General features: G+C 43.5%; 1 protein-coding gene across 1 annotated transcript in view; it reads left to right on the forward strand.

Moving 5' to 3' along the window:
• GRIA3 (glutamate receptor, ionotropic, AMPA 3) overlaps positions 1-19973 on the forward strand; it is a 133733-nt gene that overhangs the window by 105627 nt on the left and 8133 nt on the right. Inside the window, exons 11-12 of the mRNA XM_009889343.1 lie at positions 2482-2858; positions 10273-10471. Coding sequence (XP_009887645.1) covers positions 2482-2858; positions 10273-10471 — 576 coding nt within the window. The remainder of the gene's footprint in view (positions 1-2481; positions 2859-10272; positions 10472-19973) is intronic.

The following is a 19973-nucleotide window of genomic DNA, read 5'->3' on the forward strand; positions in this document are numbered from 1 at the left end:
GTGCGGAAGCGCCAGGCAGTAGGGCACCTGCCTCCCACCTAAGCTTCACTTCGTGTGGAATCATTGCTAAGTCTCTGCAGGGGTCCTGGTCCGTTCAGCTTGCTCTAATAAGGATTAATTTGTAAGTACCTCATTAGTTCAACACGAAATACAGTAGCCATGGTCAAAGTGCTTCGTCTCCCAGCCAGCCGTGGGCTCCAACTACAGTTAAAACTGATACTCTGTGTGCATCCCGTACTGACTGACTGCAGACATCTAATATTTAACAGTAGCTCAACAAGCAGCAGCTGCAAGACAAATATATGTTTTGGGGGAATGAGTCCCAGCATCGTCCGGTCCCTTTACCACACTCAACTTGTGTCCCCCCGCGTCTCCCATTACTCAGGTGATTAACACATCCAACTGCAGAGCCAGTAAACACCCAGGCATCCAAAGGCAGCCGGCATTTTCGGGTTTTATATTCAAGCCGCGTTAAGCTAGACTTTTGCAGTAAGTGACCACAAATCGGGTGAGGGTTTTCTCCTCGAGGAGCGCGGTCACGCAAGGGGAAGGGCAGTGTCCTCGCGCAGGTGAATGTCTAAAGGGGCTGAGGAGGGCTGTGAGAGGGCGCACCGAGGGACGTGGTTTCCAATGGCTTCCTGACCTGCACAGGCCTGGTTGGTCTGATTATTCCAAGCAGTGAACTTGTACCCATACCTTGTAGTTGCGCGTGCCAGTGCAGGCTGTTGAGAGGTATTCCTGAGGGGCAGGAGCAATTCTAGAGCTTGTGTGCGCAGAGGGGTGCTGTAAGGAACGCGGCTCGCTGTGCGTCCTCGGCCCGGCAGGTCGGCCGCTTCTCTCAGCCTTAAAACCCCGTGGAGGTGCCTCGGGCACGGCTGCACGGAGCCACCGGGGCACCCGCGGGCACAGAGCCTGTGAGACTGAGACTGACCTGATGAGGAGCCTTCACCATTTCTGCTTATTAAACTTTAAAAAACAAACAAACAAACTCTCTAGGAGGAGGAACAGATACTAATGAAAGTCACGTAGGTCACCATCAGATTTGCATAAAGGCATGTTCAATTATTTTATGGCACAGATTTTAATCACTTCATATTAACCTTTCCTATTAGATTTTATTCAAACTTCTACTTAATCAGGTTTTATTTTTCCACCAGCAACAGATACATACTTACTAGGGGGAAACAAAAATCTGATTTAAAAGGTGCACAGTGTTTTAGGTACTGGTAAGTTAAACTTTCCCCAAGAATCATTTTTTCTTTCTGAAATTCTTAATTACCAACGAAAGGCCATCTTTAAAAGTATCGATAACATAAATAATTAAAGTGTTTAAAGTAGAAGATTACCAAAAAAGTGTATGTAGGTATGTAGACTCTCATAACAATAATTTTTAAACAAAAAGGGCTTATTTTTTTAACACTAATCCCCTCCGTTGCAAATGCTGACACCTGCTTAAGTGCTCGACTGAATCAAGGCTAGGTTATCTAAACAGCGTGACTTGAATCTTTCTGGCATAGAAATACAGCTGCAATTAAATACGTTGAAAATCTATTCCAGAATGTTGTTTTTAATCAGGTTACTAAGTAATTTTTTTTTACTTCGTGTTCTTACCCTCCCATGGAATCCAGCAAAGTTATATTGATTGAAGGGAAGGGTATTGGTTCAGGGTATACCAACACACTGGTGAATGACAGATGCAATGAGATGCGATTGTCCTTCCTGATGACACAGCCCCAGAGCACAGTCTGTGTTACAGATCTGTAGAGCCAAGTTCTTTAAAACAGGATGCCATACATAATACTGAAAAATACTACTTTGCGTTCTTCTCTGATAACCCCAACTATTTACTTCTCAGGGACTCTGATCTGTACTATTGTTCTTCAGTGGCCACAGAAAGGGTGGGCTTTCTGGTTCCTATCACCCCATTATTGTAACATCTTCTATCCCTTATAGAAGTGGGGTTTCAAAGGAGTATATGAGTGGTAGTGCCCAAATGCAGCTGAAATTCAGTGACTGATTACTTCTCTTAGGTTCCTTTTAAAGATCCTGGACTAATCAGTAGGGCATGAGAACTTGCTGAAAGAATGGAAAAGATAAAATTAAAATTAAACAAACACGCGATTTGCCAAAAGTCTTCAAGACAGATGAATGGATACAGACCGTTACTAGAAAATGACATCGTTTCAGTTGCCATCTCACTGTCCAGTTTGTGTAGTGTTTATTTGTCTGTTTTAACTTAATAGAAACATAAATACATGTTGGTACATATCCTCCCTTGCACAGATTTGACTGTAATTTTTCTTGTTAATAATTTTCTATCAATATCATGTAGTCCTTAACTTCAGTGACTACAAAATAGGCTGCAAAGAAAATGTTTCCTGCTCACTCTTGTAATTTATCTGATTCGTTAGCCTGAGACTCTAGATTGCGATTGTGTTGCAACTGTTTTGTAACTAACTTGGGTTTGTTTTCCCTTTTCAGAGAGCAGATATAGCTGTTGCCCCCCTCACCATAACATTGGTGCGAGAAGAAGTCATAGACTTTTCCAAACCCTTTATGAGCCTGGGCATCTCCATCATGATCAAGAAGCCTCAGAAATCTAAACCAGGCGTATTCTCTTTCCTGGATCCTTTGGCTTATGAAATCTGGATGTGTATAGTCTTTGCTTACATTGGCGTCAGCGTAGTTCTTTTCCTAGTCAGCAGATTCAGTCCTTATGAATGGCACTTGGAAGACAGCAGTGAAGAACCACGTGACCCTCAGAATCCTCCTGACCCTCCAAATGAGTTTGGAATATTTAACAGCCTTTGGTTTTCCCTGGGTGCCTTTATGCAGCAAGGATGCGATATTTCTCCAAGGTTTGTTCCATATCACTCCATCACCTTTTTGCATTTTATGGTCATTTTCTGATGCCATGGTGCATATATGTTACTTTTTCAAATTTCTTTTAATTCCAAATTTTTTATTTTGACATTCCATTCAATGCTAAGTGTCATCATCAAGCCACCATGCTTGCTGACATTCACCTCCAGAGCGATTGGCATTGCCTTATAATGCCCTTTATGCATTTCTGCCAAACTTATATACACCATGTTAAGGCTGTAAAATGCATAGGGTTTTCTGTTTTCAGCAATGCTTGGAGGGCTACCGTGTTTTTGCTGCATATCTCATTTTACGGTCATCTCCTTGGTGCATATAACATATTCTGTTTTGCATAAATAAGAATTGTTTATTTTAAAAAGTCACATGCAACAGCACTTTAAAACACCTCGCCTCCTGTCATGGCTTCTGCTGGTCTTTGTACTTTCTTTTGTGTCTAATTTCTCTAGTTTTGTTCTTCTTGAACCATCTTTTCATCTGTGACTAATTTGCTTACCACCGTCTTTCATATGTTCAGCTCCCCGTATGTGCCCCTCTAACGGTTATTGCCTGTTACCCTGTATGTGTGTTGTTATTTCAGTCCAGTCTAATCTGTTGTCCCTGTGTTCATAGACAATATGGTCTGATAAGCATTGCCAGTTTCCATAAAGATTTTTCTTACTCATGAAGACAGTCTTTCTGAATAAGGCGGTAGTAAATCGTGTTTGATATTAATTCCAATTTAACAGAAAGCACTGGTATTAACTATTGTAGAATTATATTTCTTTTTTAAAGAAGCATTTTGAAAACCACTTGAGAATGGTGAAGTTCTCTCTAATTGAGCAATGCATACCACAAATGTTTTTTTAATAATATATATATAATATTTCTACATTTACACTGGTAAAATACTTTGGTGATGTGCCTGTGATAAGCAGTAAAATTATCTAGTTTCTTAGTGATGGAGCACTAGTTATATTTTGTATGACAATATTTTAATAACCAGTTTACAGCTATTTTAATTATTAATACCTTAGTACAAACAGGATGCAGTTGTTCCCTTTAACAAGGTTGCTAATTAAAGCAAGAGAGACAGATCTTTCCTAACAAAGTGCTTATATTCAGAATACACCTTGTCAATCTCCATATTTGTGTACCTTTTTCAATACCTGAAGCATTGAAAAGTCACCAGGTTTTCCTGGTCCATATAGCGGTAGGGATCTTGAGGAGCCTCACTGAAGCAAGTGACAAAACTTCTTTGAAGTTTCATGGAAAGGATCGTGATTTTACCTGTTATCATGTAATAATGATCCTTTAAGTTCACAGACATTGCACATTCAAATCTCCTAATGATCGCAGGGAAATCCAGGACTTCCAGAGATACTGGCGTATGTCTGTTGGTACTTGATGCAAATCCTGCCTGTGTTTTAAAAGTCTCGATAGCAGCAATTAGATTTTGTACTTATTGACAGACGCATATATATCCTACGTAAACCACGCACCCTTTTTTGCCTGGATATGAGCGTGCATTAGTTTTCGCAATTAGCGGTGTTTGGCTGTGCTGCCTCACTGTACGGTTACAGCCGTCAGCCCTCTCCTCCTGTTTACACACTGTGTTTCTGCTTTGTGCCTCAATTCTGTATTGAAACTTTGCCTCTCTGCTTGCTGTTAAAGGTGATGAGTAGTGATAACATTTAAATTGCTGTTGACCATGTGTGTGCCCAATATAAAAGACCGGGAAATAAGCACTGAGACATCACATGGAAAGCTGCAGGCATTGCGCTGTTTCCGCTAGATCTGTTTATTGACAGTTAAATAGGAGTGCATAGGATTTTTGTTAAGCTCGCATGTGACTCTTTGACATGCTCGGCTATTTACCTTATATAACAAGTAGAACATACTCTATTTTTTTTCCCAATACTACCACGTTAAGTGCCTTGGAAATAACTACCAAAAAAAGAGACAGTGGTAAACCTATTTATTTTATCTGTCCATTAGAAGCTATTAGCTCAGTAATGATACAAGGCCCCCGTTTGAAGACGTTGTCCAGTTATTTTGTCATCTTTCATGATAACGGATTCCAGGCAGTTACATGCATTGTTACTGAAAAAAAAGAGAAATTTAATACCTTCGTTTACATTCCAGAAACACTGTTCCTTTGACCAATATGTTGATTTAAGTTGATTAAATGTCAAATTTCTTTTACCTAGAAGGGACTATTCCCAAGTATTCCATTCTTAATCCGTATCTTTGTAAGGTTATGCCATTCACAGTACATTGATTATATGAATGTTTCATACTATTTTATTGCCATTAAAAGGGGCTTCATTCTTCCATTGTGAGTTTTGTCTGAATAAATTTCTTATGTGAGAGCGTACAGCACTTGTAGAGAGATGCCGACAAGCAGTCTGGAGAGATCACTTTTGTACTTGCTGATAAAGGCTCTTTCAGCTGCCTTTGTGTGGAACAGCTGTGACATCTAATGACTAGTTAGATCTATCCTCGGTGAGTATGCTGTGTGGATATTCCAGAGGATATATCCCTATACTCTCCTCTCTGTATTTAATAGGAGTCGTCTAAATGGAATCAGATAGCAGCCAAAGGACGGGGGTTAGTGCCTCCCTTGATGGAATCAGCATTTGTTCCAGCAGTTTTGTTCTGCTATCAAAGGCTGCTGTGTTTTCTGCATAGTGAGCTAAAGCATTGAAAATTCACTTTTGACGGATCAAAAGTAGATTATTAAACTTGCTTTAATGTAAGATGTGTACAGCAAATGGAATCAGGAGAAAACACAGTCAAATTTGTAACACTGTTCTGAGCGAAAGTATCTGAAATCTCTATGAGAGCACGTATTTTCATTTTGTTCTTTATTCATGTGGAACAAAGAGGCTAGATTAATTAATTGCTGATGGAAGAAGACAGGGGGTTCATTAAAAATTATCTCATGAGGTTGGTCATTTAAGAGGGTGTATTTCTAGATCCCTATTTCCACGGCAGAAGACTCAAGAGACTCCTATTAAAGGCCATGGGAATGACTTTGTGGGACTTTCAAAATAGCAATGAGAGCTGCGTAACTAGGTATTTCTGAAACTCCCACTGCCAGTTCCTATGATGGAAGCATCTCAAGGCAGCGCTTTAGATGCTCTCATTTATTGTGTTCTGTCTGGGTAGCTGAGGCAAGGGCCGCCCCGGCGGCGTGAGGCGGCAGGAGAGGCAGGGGGCTGGCTGGGCATGTGAGCAAGGGGCCCCGCTCCCCGCTTGGTGGGCGCCGAGTAACCCGTGCTCAGAGTCTGAAAGGGTTCTAGACAAGGAGAGTTTGCACCAGGGCTGGTCAGGGCTGTTTGTCAATACAACAGCCGTCTGGTATCGATCAGAAGAGCCCAATTAAAAACTGAGTAGTGTGAGAAGCTTATTACTTCTGTGTGCTATAGGAAATCAAATATGTCTTATGGCCATGAGTAGAAGCAAAATTCAAGCTATTTTGATAAATAAATGAGGTCTTGTTTGAATGTATTATTCTCCTGGAAACTGAGTGTGAATTTGAATATTTATTTTGTTTTTCTTGTTACTAATTTGCTCTCATTTGACTCCATGCTTCCTTTTAAATTTCCTCTCAAGGTATGCACTCTTCCTGTTTACTTGCTTTTGAAAACACCGTCTGACTTTGTTTTGATAATTGAGTTATAATTCTGTTATTCCAGGTCCTTGTTACTCCTCTCATTTGTTAACACGCTAATTCACTTTAAAATAATGTAATGTAAAGTATCTATTTACTGAGGTAATTTGGAAAGCGACATGTTGGGATAAAGCATTAGTTGTTTGTTTTTAAATTACAACACCGCACACTTGGACAGGTATGTCTTCATCAGAAAAAAAAGTGGTGCTGGTATTAAAAGCTGTGATTGATTTTTCTATAATTATTATCTGAGTAATGGACCAACATTTCTGTGGTTCAGAGCGCAAACCATACGAGTATGCTCTTATTACCAGCCCAGTGTTTATCTACTAACCCTTTTTCTCCCGCATCCCTCTACACCAGCCCCTGCAGTGGGTATAAGGAGCCCTCGTATCAGCAGATGGACTGGGGGCAACTGAGGTCCTTTGGACAAGGAGGCTGCCAGGCCAAGCTCATCTGTGTTCTTGTTCTTTGCCTCTCTCTGTCTGTCTTTCTTTCCTTCAGTGTCAGCTTTGTGGTTTGTTTTGTTTTTCTTTTGCCCCATCCTCTGCTACCACCAATTACAGCTGTGTCAGCCCATAGTTTAGCCTTTAGAAGACTCTGGGAGAAACAACTGTCTAGCAACATCCACTTTTCTTTCGAGTGACCTCAACTGTGCTGAGAACAGGTCTGGTCCTCGTCTAGCAAGAGCCCTCTCTTGCATGTAGGACCTTCGGGGAAGTGCTGCCTTCGTCAAGGGATCCAGCCATGCCCACCTTCCCCTGCCTCTCAGCTGCTCTCCATTTTTGGTCCTGTATCTGTCTGACTTGGTTCATGCAAGTTGCAACATCTCTGGGGCAAGATATTTTTACCTTTCGCTGTGTGTGGTATGCTGTATGAGCATGCAGCTCGACACAGAGTTTTTATTGTTACAGCAGTGCAAACTTGAGGTTTCTTTGGTTTGGAAAATGCTTGTCTTCCAAACATCTTCATCCCAGCAACCCATCTGTCCTGCTAACAGAAAGGGCAGCTACCAATGCAAGTAAGACATTTCCTCTGGGAAACTGTAGGGACAATGAACACATACTGTTCTGTTCCAAGGAGTTCTATTGAATTTATGTAAACACCCTGGCAAGTCTTCTTTTCATCTTCCTATTTCAAGACCTACTGTAAAGCAAGAGGGCCACAGTAACCTGGAAACCCCAGATAAAGCTCGTCTTGCTGTATTCAAGTGGATGTTTCGTCTGCTGCACCTGCTAGCCAGACTTCTGCTCAATCTGGCTCTGTAACCTTGCTGCAGGGAGGAGGAACTCAACTCCAGGTCTTCTCTGAAGATGGAAAGTGTGTAGTGAAGGTCTGAACAAAAGCGAGATGAATTTCACCTGGCGTAGCCATCTAAAAGCAATAGGCTGTGTTTTAGTTAGGCATCTCGGTTCCCTCCAAAGTCATGAGACAGATGGGCACCTTCAGACTTATCCCACGCTGCAGCAAGTGAGATAAATCTCTTTCTGAGGGTGTCTGTCTCCTCCTTCTCTCCACTGGCTCCAAAGGGAGCTTTATGCGACGAGTTCAGCAGGCACTACTTTGTAGTTGGCTAAAATGACGTCAGCCCGTGTAAGAGGCTCATTTGTTGTGTAGGGCATTGAGTTTTACAAAGCAGCTAAAGCCAAGAAAGCTGGCCAGAAAGGGCTTTAGCCATCTATAAAATCCCAAGATACTCACCTGATACCTACAAAGAATGTAGAGTGAGGTAGAGAGATTCCTTGACTGACTACATTATTCTGAATTTATATTTCTGCAACTTACCTTTACTCAGTAGCCTTCTGTTAGCGAGCACAGGTGGAGCACAGCCCAGGTTGAAACTTGGAAGCCTTTTGTCCTCTTGAGAGACCCTCAAGAAAGGCAGGGAAGCCTCCTTCACTTGTCGGTGATCCGGGGGACGTGTGCCTGCCCTGAGGAAGCGCACTCGGGCCAGAGCAGTGGAGATGTCTCCCAGAGTTTACATCTCAAACATCGTTGTTACTGATGGACAAAGGTGATGCTTCACTCCTCAAGCTTCCCTAAGCTTTGCAACCACCTGAACCACCTTGCGCGTTGGTACGGACTTGATGCCGCAGTCCCCAGGGTGCTAACGGCGCTGGGACGTGGTGCGTGCAGTAATCCATAGGAACCAGTCTGCATCTGCCCCTTCAGCGGGAGCTTCTGCTTCAGTTCCTTGGGCAGAGGAGAGTGGAGAAGAGCAGTACTTCACCTCCTAGTTTGTTTCTCCACATTTCTCTAACCTATTCCAGATTGCTTTCTCTGTTTTTATTGTGTTGGCAATTTTTTTTTTCTTTGGTGTGTTCTTTAATGTTGGATGGATTATTCTTTTCTTTCTTTTTTTCTTAATAATTTAATGGGATTTTTTTAATGGCTCAGGCAGTCTCAGGCTCTGGCCAAGACTAGGCAGTTCACCAGCCAACCCCCCTGTGTGTGGTGGGGGCACGTCACGAGACTTGCGCTTTTTTCCTGTCTCCATCTGTTGGTAGGACAACTTGTACCCACTGTCTGGGGATGGCACAGAGGGGCTTGAAGGAAACAAATAAACAGGTAAGAGTTTTCTTGCTTTCTCTTTCTTCGCGTCACACAAAATGAGGACTACAGCACCCAGGTTCCACGGATTTAATGTATCTGGGATTGATTCTTCCTCCACTGGTATCAGTAGAGTTAAGGGAAAACATATGCAATAGCTTTGTCTGAGCTCCTGAAATGATTCCTGATCAACGTGCTGTGTTTGATGGCTGAGCACTGTACAGGGTGGGGACATTCCCTACCCAGCTGAGTGGCGTGGCACTGGCATCCTTCAGCCCCGAACAAATATTTTGGGCCTGATGTTCAATTGCTTTGAAGCATCAAGAGCTCTTACTGACAGGATCTAGATCTCCTGACCACTGGACATTTTGTAATTACATGTTTACAATAGGCTTTTTTCCCAGTCCTTATGGTATCCTTTAGAAAAAAATAAAAATAAAAAAACCACCACCAACAACAAAAAACCAGCACAATTAATTTTTTGTCTGCTTCCTTCTCTGTTGCTCTGGTGGTTATAAAGCAGGAATATGCTTGACTTGGAACAGTGCAACATGCAAATTTTAATTAACATAAAACATAAAAAAACCAGCCTCTCTCCTCACTTCAATATGCAGATTCAGTCCGCAATTCCTGCTAGGTTGTGATCAGAGAGGGATACTGGATCCTTTTTGTTTTATTCCTTTGCACATTTACTCAGATTCTTTTTTGCCATTTACTACATCTTACGTTTTCGGAGTCAATGCAATAAAAGGTACATTTGTGTCCTCCAAGGTGGGCAGCCCCCAAAGAGACATGATGTGGCATATGGCAGCAGGCACATCCAGCCCCAGGGAAAGGCTGGGCCAGCAGAGAAGACAAAAGTCTCCTGGCAAAAGACTTCTCCAGCAAAGGGTGTGTGGAGGTCAGGAGAGCTTGGTCCTCTCCAAGCCTCCAATGGGGTTAGCTCAGATTAATTACTTCTTAATTGCCTGTCCTTGTTTTCACTGAAAGACTGGAGAGAGTTGAACTAGGTAAGACCAGGTGCACGCCAAGTTTGCTCTCCTGAGGAAGGCTATCAGGAACTGGCTCACCGTCCAACTGGAGGACCTGGACAAAAGGGTTGTGCATGTGAATTTCTCTTCAATGAAGGAAAAAAAAAAATCAAGGAATGTCTTCAAAGAAATTTGATGATGTGTGTTTTTCCATAGATCTCTCTCAGGGCGAATTGTCGGAGGAGTCTGGTGGTTCTTCACTCTCATCATTATCTCTTCCTACACTGCTAATCTTGCTGCCTTCCTTACGGTGGAAAGGATGGTTTCTCCCATAGAGAGCGCAGAGGACCTGGCTAAGCAAACCGAAATAGCCTATGGCACTTTGGATTCAGGCTCAACCAAAGAATTCTTTAGAGTAAGTCTGTTAAATCTCCATTAGAGCTTTTCTAAACTGTAAGCACTTAATACACGGTTTTCGGTCGTTTGTTTTTACCCAACTGTAATAGCTGTTCTGGTGAGAGCTGCTTTGTGCAATCAGGACAGGCCTGAGTGCAGATTTTAATATCAAAAGGCATTTTTATCAAAAATGGGTGGTTTTGCTAAACCTGAAACATCTCGAGATGGAAAACTATTCCTCTGTTATCACAGGAAGGGTTTTTTTAACACCAGTTTCAGAACCTCGGTTTGATGAGCAATAATGCAGTCATTAGCACAATATTTAGCAAGGAAAACTCTTGGAGGAGTGATGCTCTTGACCTACTTGCTCAGTTTGCCCAGCTGGCAGCCAGTAACACCATCCGACATTGGTGTTCACTTGCCAGAATGAGAAGGGGGATGGGAGGCGTCTGCTGCCGCGCGGTTCTATATGGTGCATTGATTGCTGCAGTTGTTATTGCTGTGTCTTCATCGCTGGCCAGCATCTGGCTGTGGCTGTATCAAGCAGATGGGGTGAAACTTTTGTACCCCAGAACACTGGTGTGTATTCACCTGGGTTTGGGAAATGCTCCGTTTGCAATATTTGAGGGTAGGGGAGAGTATAAACTTTTATTTAAGATCATCTTTTCTTTCTCCACTTGGCAAACCACCAGCCGAACTGCAGAGAATTTGGTAAGGGTCATTAAAAACTCTAAATGTGACCTCAAGCCACTTTTATGTATCTAAAAAGATTGCGGCCTGAAAAGCTCTTATTTCTGGCCTTTCCGGGGGCGAACTGAAATGCTCAGCCCTTTCAGGGAGCTCTTGGTCCTCTCTCAGCAGTGCCAATCAGATGCCATTCAAACCAACATTTTTTTGTATAGAAAAGTGGTCAGTGCTGCAGGACTAATTATTGCCTGTCACGCATACTGGCCAGGTGCAAGTGTGAGGGAGGAGGGAGCCAAAAAACCCGTGCTGTTGTAGGCTGATGAAATACTGATGGCTCCTTGAATAAATACTAATGGCTCCTTGAATTTGCTTAAAATTTCAGTACACAACGACACACACACACGTGTATAAATCTGATGTAAAGCTGAAAGTCAATGCAAAGGTATTTTATGAAACTTTTGTACTCTGCCTTACTTACGTGTCATGTCTTTATCTAAAAATAGATACTCGGTAGTTTGTAATTAACTGTGGTGGCTGGTGCATTACGACAGCTTCTGTTTGCATTAAAATCCTGCGAGATAAACACTGACCTTGGGTGGCATGAGTGTGTAAAAATTTGTATTCTGTTTAATTATTGGCCTGAGGCGGTATTATCTGCACAGCAAAAATGAGTTGAGTGGACCTGTCAGAAGAAGTAGCACAACTTGATTAGAAATATTAGTGCTGTTTACAGTCACTATACTGTTCTTAGGGAGAAAAAACCCAAAATCTTCTTTTGAATATCTTGTTACCATTAATACGTAAATAGGTATTGTATGGGGGTGTTTCTTCATTTCCGTAATGGTCTGACATAACAAGGAAATCCCTTCTCACCCAGAGATCAAAGGAACGAGTGTTTCGTGTGAAAGGATACAAAGTCTGGTAAATGTATGAATACTTTGTTGTGCTGTTAATAGTCTTGAGATGAGCTGTGACGCTCTCCTGGCGCTAGAGAAAGCCGGGCTGTAAATGAGGATGATCTGTCAGGAGCTGCCAGCTCCATCAGGCAGGGAGAGGAGTGGGATGAGGAAGGAGGAGAGCGGAGCCCCGGCAGCGGTGGAGCGGGGCGTACCGCCTGCTCTGGGGGATACCGATGGGCCACGTGGGAAGGAGAATGGGCCCTAAGTGGTGCTTCTCTCTCCTCAGTGTTCTCAAGGCACACAACATAATTTCAGTTGTATTAACTTTTGCAGAGTAATTAATTCGAATAGAGTGGTGCAGCCATGAAACTGTTGTAATTAGAGTCTTCAGTTGATTTGAGAAGGGCAAAAGCTTTGCCGTAGATTAAATGCATATGTTCACATAAATACTTTGTTGTACAGTCTTTATTAGCTTCTTAATAAGATGGTAATGATGGCTGAAACTTGAAATAACTCTGAGAGGACAGTTGGTTTCTGGGCGCCAGCTGCACAGACTATGTCTGCTCTGTGGTTTGGGAGACTTTTCTCCCTGTAAGCCCTTTTCTTACTACTACTAGAGCATCAGTGGGAGTGATAGCGGTCTGAGTCAGAAAAAGCCATGAGTTCTGTTGAGTACAGTGTGATGCTCCTCTGTGAGGGGAATATCTTCCTCCACCCATTGCCCAGCATTTAACCAATTTAAGAAACAGTTGGCTGAGTGGGCCAGGATCATCTACCGTGTGAGAAAAGAAGCGTCTAACTGAGGGGATGGTACAGTCTTGGGGCAGAGTGGCTGGAAAGCTGCCCAGCAGAAAAGGAGCTGGGGGTGTTGGTTGACAGCCGGCTGAATATGAGCCAGCAGTGTGCCCAGGTGGCCAAGGAGGCCAATAGCATCCTGGCCCATATCAGGAATAGTGTAGCCAGCGGGATGAGGGCAGTGATTGTGCTCCTGTACTCAGCACTGGTGAGGCCCCACCTCGAATACTGTGTTCAGTTTTGGGCCCCTCAGGACAAGAAAGACATTGAGGTTCTGGACTGCATCCAGAGAAGGGCTGGTGAGCGGTCTGGAGCACAAGGCTTATGAGGAGCAGCTGAGGGAGATGGGGGTGTTCAGCCTGGAGAAGAGGAGGCTGAGGGGAGACCTTGTCGCTCTCTACAACTACCTGAAAGGAGGGTGTAGCGAGGTGGGGGTCAGTCTCTTCTCCCACGTAACAAGTGATAGGACAAGAGGAAATGGCCTCAAGTTTCAGCAGTGGAGGTTTAGGATGGATATTAGGAAAAATTTCTTCACTGAAAGGGTTATCAAGCATTGCAGCAGGCTGCCCAGGGAAGTGGTGGAGTTGCCATACCTGGAGGTGTTTAAAAGACATTGAGACGTGGTGCTGAGGGACATGGTTTAGTGGTGGTTTTGGCTGTGTTAGGTTAATGGTTGGACGTGGTGATCTTAAAGGTCCCTTCCAACCTAGACGATTCTATGATTCTAGAAGAGCAAGTTAGTGCAATCCTTACTTACACTGGTTGCCCGTGCATATGTACACGCACTCAGGCTGTGGCGTGTGAGAGGTAGCTAAATCTTCCCTAGAGATGGGAGAAGTTACCTGGCTGTAAGCAGGAGGTCAGCACATGTGTAGAGGCACCAAGAACAGTAACTTGGCTTTGTAGCTGGGCTGTGACTTCACCCAGGAGGTGCAGAACAGCCTCTCCAAGATCCCATAAAGAAGCTTGTATGGGTATATCTGTTCTGGTTTGAGGTAAAACAGGACCAATTTTATTCAGTAACTTTACTTTTTAACTGGTCCTCTTCTAACTACTGAAATTAGCAGCATATTCTGCAGACTGTTCGCTCTCAGAGTGATCAGACCTATGTTTCTAGCTGATGCCCAGGCATGGTATGCAGAGAGGCTCCTGCTTATACTCATTGCTGTAACACCCAGGGGCAGCTCACTTCATTACTTGCCCCAGTGGAGGGTCAGAAGCGGAAAAGCCCAGAGGGGTCCTACCTGCCCCTGCAGGAGCGGACAGGACAGGTGACCCCAAACTGACCAACAGGGTATCCCATCCCATCTGCCTCATGCTCAATATAAAAGCTGAGGGATCAAAGGGTCAGCCCTCCTTCAATGGCCGATGTCCGAGCAGGACTCTGTCTGTTCATCTGCCTTTGATCCCGATCCTGAATCCAGATCCAGAATCCAGTTCCTGTCCGTCACTGAGTCCAGTCTGGGACTTCCCCAGTGCCAGCCGGTGACGTGATTGTCATTCTGGGAGCTTGATATGGGTTTGTATATATTTCATTATTTTCTTTTTAATTTATTATTAATATTTCATTAAAGTAGTTTATTTCCTTCTAAACTCATAAGTCTCCCTCTCTGTCTCTCCTGCCTCTTTCTTTTTTTGAAGAGGGGTAGAGGTGAGCATCTGTCGCTCGCCCGGTGGCCGGTTCTGACCCAACCATGACAATATCTCTTCCTAGAGCTGTAAAGCTAAAACGTTTCTCAGACAAAGATATTAGTCAGATATTGATCTTAACAGCTGCTGTTGGCCACTGAAAGGTGCCAGACTGACAACAGCAAGGAAAAATTGCCTCCTAATGGATCATAGAGGGATGATACATAAATGAGCTTCAGATACCCACCATCTTGCCTGCATGTGCTAGAAGGAGCTCCTTTAGAGCCTTCAGTCCATGGCTGCTTTCTGCCAACCCCCTTTCCAACCAGGAACACTTTTGAAGGTTTCTTTTACAGTGTGGATACCTATCTGGTAGGAACTGGAACGAAACCAGCACCTCATTTCAGATGAACAGATGGTAATGACTTTCAGTCACTTCAGACCTGGGCAGACTCCAGCTAGTGACCTATTTTATAGTGTTGGCTGTTTCCCTAAACATCGCAATGTCTCCCAGATAGACGCTATCCCAGCTATGTAGATGGAAGCTAGATACACCATTGCTGTTTCGAGCGCACGCAATGGCTGCTGTTGGCGTGACATTGCTCTCACAGTTACAACAAGAGAGCCTGTTTTTTATCACGGTTTCACAGCAGGCACTATTCGCACTCCTCGCTTCTTGGTGACTCTCTGCATCAGGGCATTTGTCCCCCCAGTATGTTTAAGAACCAAATGAGCCTTCCTGTATTTGTATGGTCGTTGCTTGTTTCTGCTCAGAAACATTTTACATTTTGCACTAATTAGCTTATAAAGGCATTTAAATGGCAATCAATAGATCACATCAATTCCCTTTTGGCTTTCAAAGAGCATTCATCCATATTGAAAAGGAAAAGAAAGAGCCTCTCCTTAGATATTTATTAACATACAGTCTCAGATTAAGGACTCCAAAATACCTCTTTCTCTTTCTGGAAACCTGTAGTAGATAGCAATTTCAAATCACTAAGCTACTACTTTTAAGGGTGTATCTGTTAGAATTAACATCTTCTAATACATTCAATTAAAGTTTCAGCATATCTGAGCAGCTCGTCAAATCAATATAACACCATTTAATCCAAATTCAGCACTAAGCTGAAGTATAATACCACAGTCTAATAGGTTTCAGACCTCCAATATGCATATATTCAAAAGACATGACCTTTAAAACCAATTAGTAATTCTTATGTAAACTGGTCTGTATTTAAACTTCAGTAGAAGCAGGACGCATTTCTAGACATTTAGAAATGTAAATTGCTCTTGAATTTCTGGTGGTTTCTTTTAATTGATAGCAGATATCTGTGTTAAGAGGCCTCTGTAAAATAACTTGTAAGTATGTGTTTGATCATTGGCAAACACAGCTGACCCGCTAGCACGCTTCACTGAAAATCTGAAATTTCAGGTGTCCTCAAAATTGATCCAATGTGACAAGACACTACAGGTTGAAATACAGAGGCAGGTAACATTTTGCGAGATCTTGCATTAGGTCCTCCTGCTTTTGGTGGGAAATTGAAGGCGGCTCATCTCACAGCATTACCAAAGTAGTTAATCACTGTGAACTAAAACTAAGAGGACAAAGGAGGCCTCAAAGCACTCATATTTTATTGTAGAACTTTGTATTTTTCTCAGCAATGGTTTCAAGGATGTCCCTGACAGAATCACTCCAGTGGCTCTCCCGTGCCTCAGATGAAATGACTTGCGGCTCTTAAGGCAGTTCCTAATTTTTTCTCCTGGAAATAGGACTAATTGCCAGGCCCGTTAGGAGTTTCCGCAGAATGCCCGAAGATCTTTGGATGTGATGGTTCCTGCTCTTACAGTTCGTTACTCCTACCTGGCACTGATGTTCATGAGTATTGGATGGAGGGTTCGACACTGACATTGCTTCTGCTGTTGATAATGACTTCAGGCTCAGTGCCTGGAGAAGTCAAACAGGATGACAGCCTTCAAGCACAGCTTAGATACTTCAGATAGTATTTTTAGGATTTCTTTGCTGCACAGTACAATATTCACAGCTCAGGCTAAAGTCTCCATTACTTCAGGACACATGGGAGCGATAGCTGACCTGAGGACACCAAGGACTCTGCACATGCTTGTGCCTCCTGTGTGAAGGCTTCACTTCTCATTGCACTTGGATAGCCTGCCCAGACACTGCAACAGTATTTTGCTCTTTATTAGTGCTTTGTGAGAAGGTGATGCCGTTCTTTTATGCCTTTGTGGGCAGTTTCAGCCCTTGAAATTCCCCTTCATCAGTTTTCTCAAAAAGTGGTTCTTTCCAAACCAGGTTCAGATGTGAGGCTTTTCTGGACTTCATATATACATAAAATATGACATAAACCTACAATTTTTAGGACACAAGAAGCCATGTTAGGAATAGCTCCTAAGATGGTCCTCCTTTTTCTTTCTTCTTGGTTTCATCAAGTCTGAATCGTTCAGCAAGAGCAGATATAAGAGCAGGAGATGCCCTGGCAAGAGGCTTTGCATTTCTGTCTGCAGCTCTGGTTGCCCATGCTGAGGAAAGGTGCTTTGACATGGAAACATGTAGCAGAAAAAAAGCATGTAAATGTGTAAGGGAACTGGTGAGGTATGTCTTGAAAACAATTTAAAGTACAGCTTGTTTAGCTGGTAAAACTAAAGCTGATATAGAAAACGATTTGTTCAAAAGAAAAGAAAAAGCCACCAGACAGGTTAGCACCAAAGCAGAAAATAAATCTTTATTTGAAAAAAACAGTGAAAGAACAAATGAATGGATCGACCCCAAATTCCTTGGAAATTAGAAAAACGTTCCTTAAACCCATCGAAAGGATTTTGAAATACTTTTCACTAAAAGTACTTGGGGTAACTAAAAACCTCCACTCCTCTTCAGACGGTGCTTTATAAGGGGCTGTATGAGGTGGGGCGGCAGCAGTACCAGTGGCACTGGCACATCCCTCCCGGCTCCGAAGAGCGAACTGCCGCTGGATCCCACCCCAGCTGGCAGCCTGCAGAGAGGAGTCCCCGGTACGGTCCTGCCGGGGCTGTGGGAAAGGGCAGTCCACAGGCGGCAGCGGGGCGGGAGCCATTAGGGAGAGAGGCAGAAATAATGGCTGTAATGTGTTCTGAAGCACTGGCGTATTACACCCGGTTGTAAGGTAAAGAGCTCATTGCTTTCCTCTGGTGATAAGGTTGTGTGAAGACAAGAGGTAAGGGAAATAAATTCTACTGGCAAGCGGTTTAGGTAGGGAAAAGCCTTGAATTATGAACCACTAGCTGCCGTGCAATTTTTATGCATTCTGTGCAATCAAACGATATTGAGATCATCATTAGAGCCTATTAAAAACACCATAGTGAACTCTGTGCACGCAGCACTAAGGGTTTCATCTGTAGTTAAACTCTTTGATTTTTAATTTCAAAATTTATTTTGCTAGTGAAGATGAAGGACTTGTTTCTAGCACAGCATTCATACAAATGCTTTGCTTTTGCCTTTGGATAAAACTATGATTAGCAGTTTTAAGCCTTCTGTGTTCTTGGCATCGAGCAAAACAACACAGTCATCATAACAAATGCCTGACAAAAATATTGAAGTGTGATTGTATTTATGGACTTGAAAGAATAGAACATCACAGAAAAGTGATAGCTTCAAATACGAGCTGTATAGATCTTTGATCGGCAACGTGGCAGCAATTAATCAGAAGAATTACTGAGGTTTAGCTGGTTTTCAACGCAGAAAGTGTGAAAAACTTATTCACCCCTATATTCTCTCTCCCTTCCCTGTTTGATATAGGTGGGGGTGATATAGAGAGATCACAGCCTCTCCGTTGCATGAATGATAGATGGTTTACTTGGGGAGGGGATGTCTCTTAATCTGTTGAACCTCCGTTCTGCCACATGGCTAACAGGCAGTTTTAAAGACAGCAGGATATCAAATGTGACATAATTACAAAAGAAATGGTTTCCATGAAGTGATCTAATGTCTTTAGGCCTATGGATTGGAAAGGAAAACGTATCCTTACGGGAACCGAAATTAACAGCTCATCCATCATCCACTCCTTGGAAAGGAAGCATTTGGATGGAACTGGGGTTAAGGAGGCTGAACCGTTTCACTAATTTCAGCAGACGAGCCAGGATTCAATGAAGCTTTAAGTCAATGCTTAATAACAAATATTTGAATAGATCTCTCTTTTATCTTCAATAACAGATAGCATTTGTCTATCAGCTCTACTTGTGTTTGTGGTTTAGGCTTTCCAGCTCACCCATGTCCGTAAGATCTGTGTAAGAAGGGGGCTGCCGGCTGCGCTACGGAGGTGAAGGGTTTCCCTGGGTCGGGCGGCGCGTGTGGACGCAGCCCCTGGGGAAGGCTGGCGCGGCGGATCGCAGTGGGTTAATGCCGTGGCTGTGTCTGCACCGCAGAGGCGAAGCAGAGAGCGCCTCGGGGAAAAATCACTTGCCGTTTGAATGCTCTACTTTTTGGAGAGCAGCTCTATGATAATGATAATGACATTGCTCAAGACAGCGAGGACCCTGGTTTTTCAAGTCTCTCCGACTTTACGTAATGCTGCTGTGTCACATTAATATGTGCTTGTTAGGGATTCATTTAAAATACATGGGTGCTGATAAATTACTCACAGCGCTGCTACTGTTACTTTTGCATAATTAGAAAATACATGAAAGTTTAGAAACTAATGATGTCAATATGAAACATCCCCTCTTGCAGTCCGCTGGGATTTCTCCATCGCTGCCTGTATATTGACCTATTCTGTCTGGAGCTGAAAACTTATTAGACCTGACAGTGTTCAGATCGTGTGCTGGAAACGCCGTTCTCTGTTAATTTATTGTGGGCCAAATCTAGAGCAGGGCTGGTGTGCTGCTCAGTTGCCCAGACAGGACCACTCTGCTAAATGTGTCACTGCTGGAAAGATGCCCCTTAGCCTGAAGGCTGACGTAATCCCTCCATCCATCCAGCCGGCCGGCTTGGGCGCAGGCTGCCTCCTGCTCCCCAGGCAGACAGACAGGCAGGCAGGCAGGCAGACAGACAGACAGACAGGCTTTTCCAGCACAGGCGTGCTGACACCCAGCGGTGCCACCCGGCCCTGCCCTCTCCCCGCGCAGCCTCACAGGGCGCTTCCGCGGGGTGAGCGCTCGCCGAGCCTGGCTCTGGCTGTGAATCACGAGGGGATTTACAAAGACAGCTTGTAAAATCTTGGTGAAGACTTCCATTTTAATTTCCCAATCAGTATTGCAATGGGGAGGAATGGATGGCGGCAATAAAGTGAGGAGATGAATATAGGCATAGTCTGAAGTTCAATGTTGTGCCAGGAAAGGATGTCTTAAAATCTTGATTTACGTTCTGCTACTCAGACTGTTACTGACATGTCAGCGACGTCTGGTTACAGCCGGAGCGACTCTCTGCTTCTCTGTTAGTAGGAGCAGAGCTCACTCCAGAAAAGATGTCTGCTAAAAGACAGCTACAGCACATTGCCTGCCCGCTGCCAAAGCTCACGTTTT

The sequence above is a fragment of the Charadrius vociferus genome, unplaced genomic scaffold, assembly GCF_000708025.1.
Source record: "Charadrius vociferus isolate BGI_N301 unplaced genomic scaffold, ASM70802v2 scaffold7, whole genome shotgun sequence".
In the NCBI taxonomy this organism is placed as follows: Eukaryota; Metazoa; Chordata; class Aves; order Charadriiformes; family Charadriidae; genus Charadrius; species Charadrius vociferus.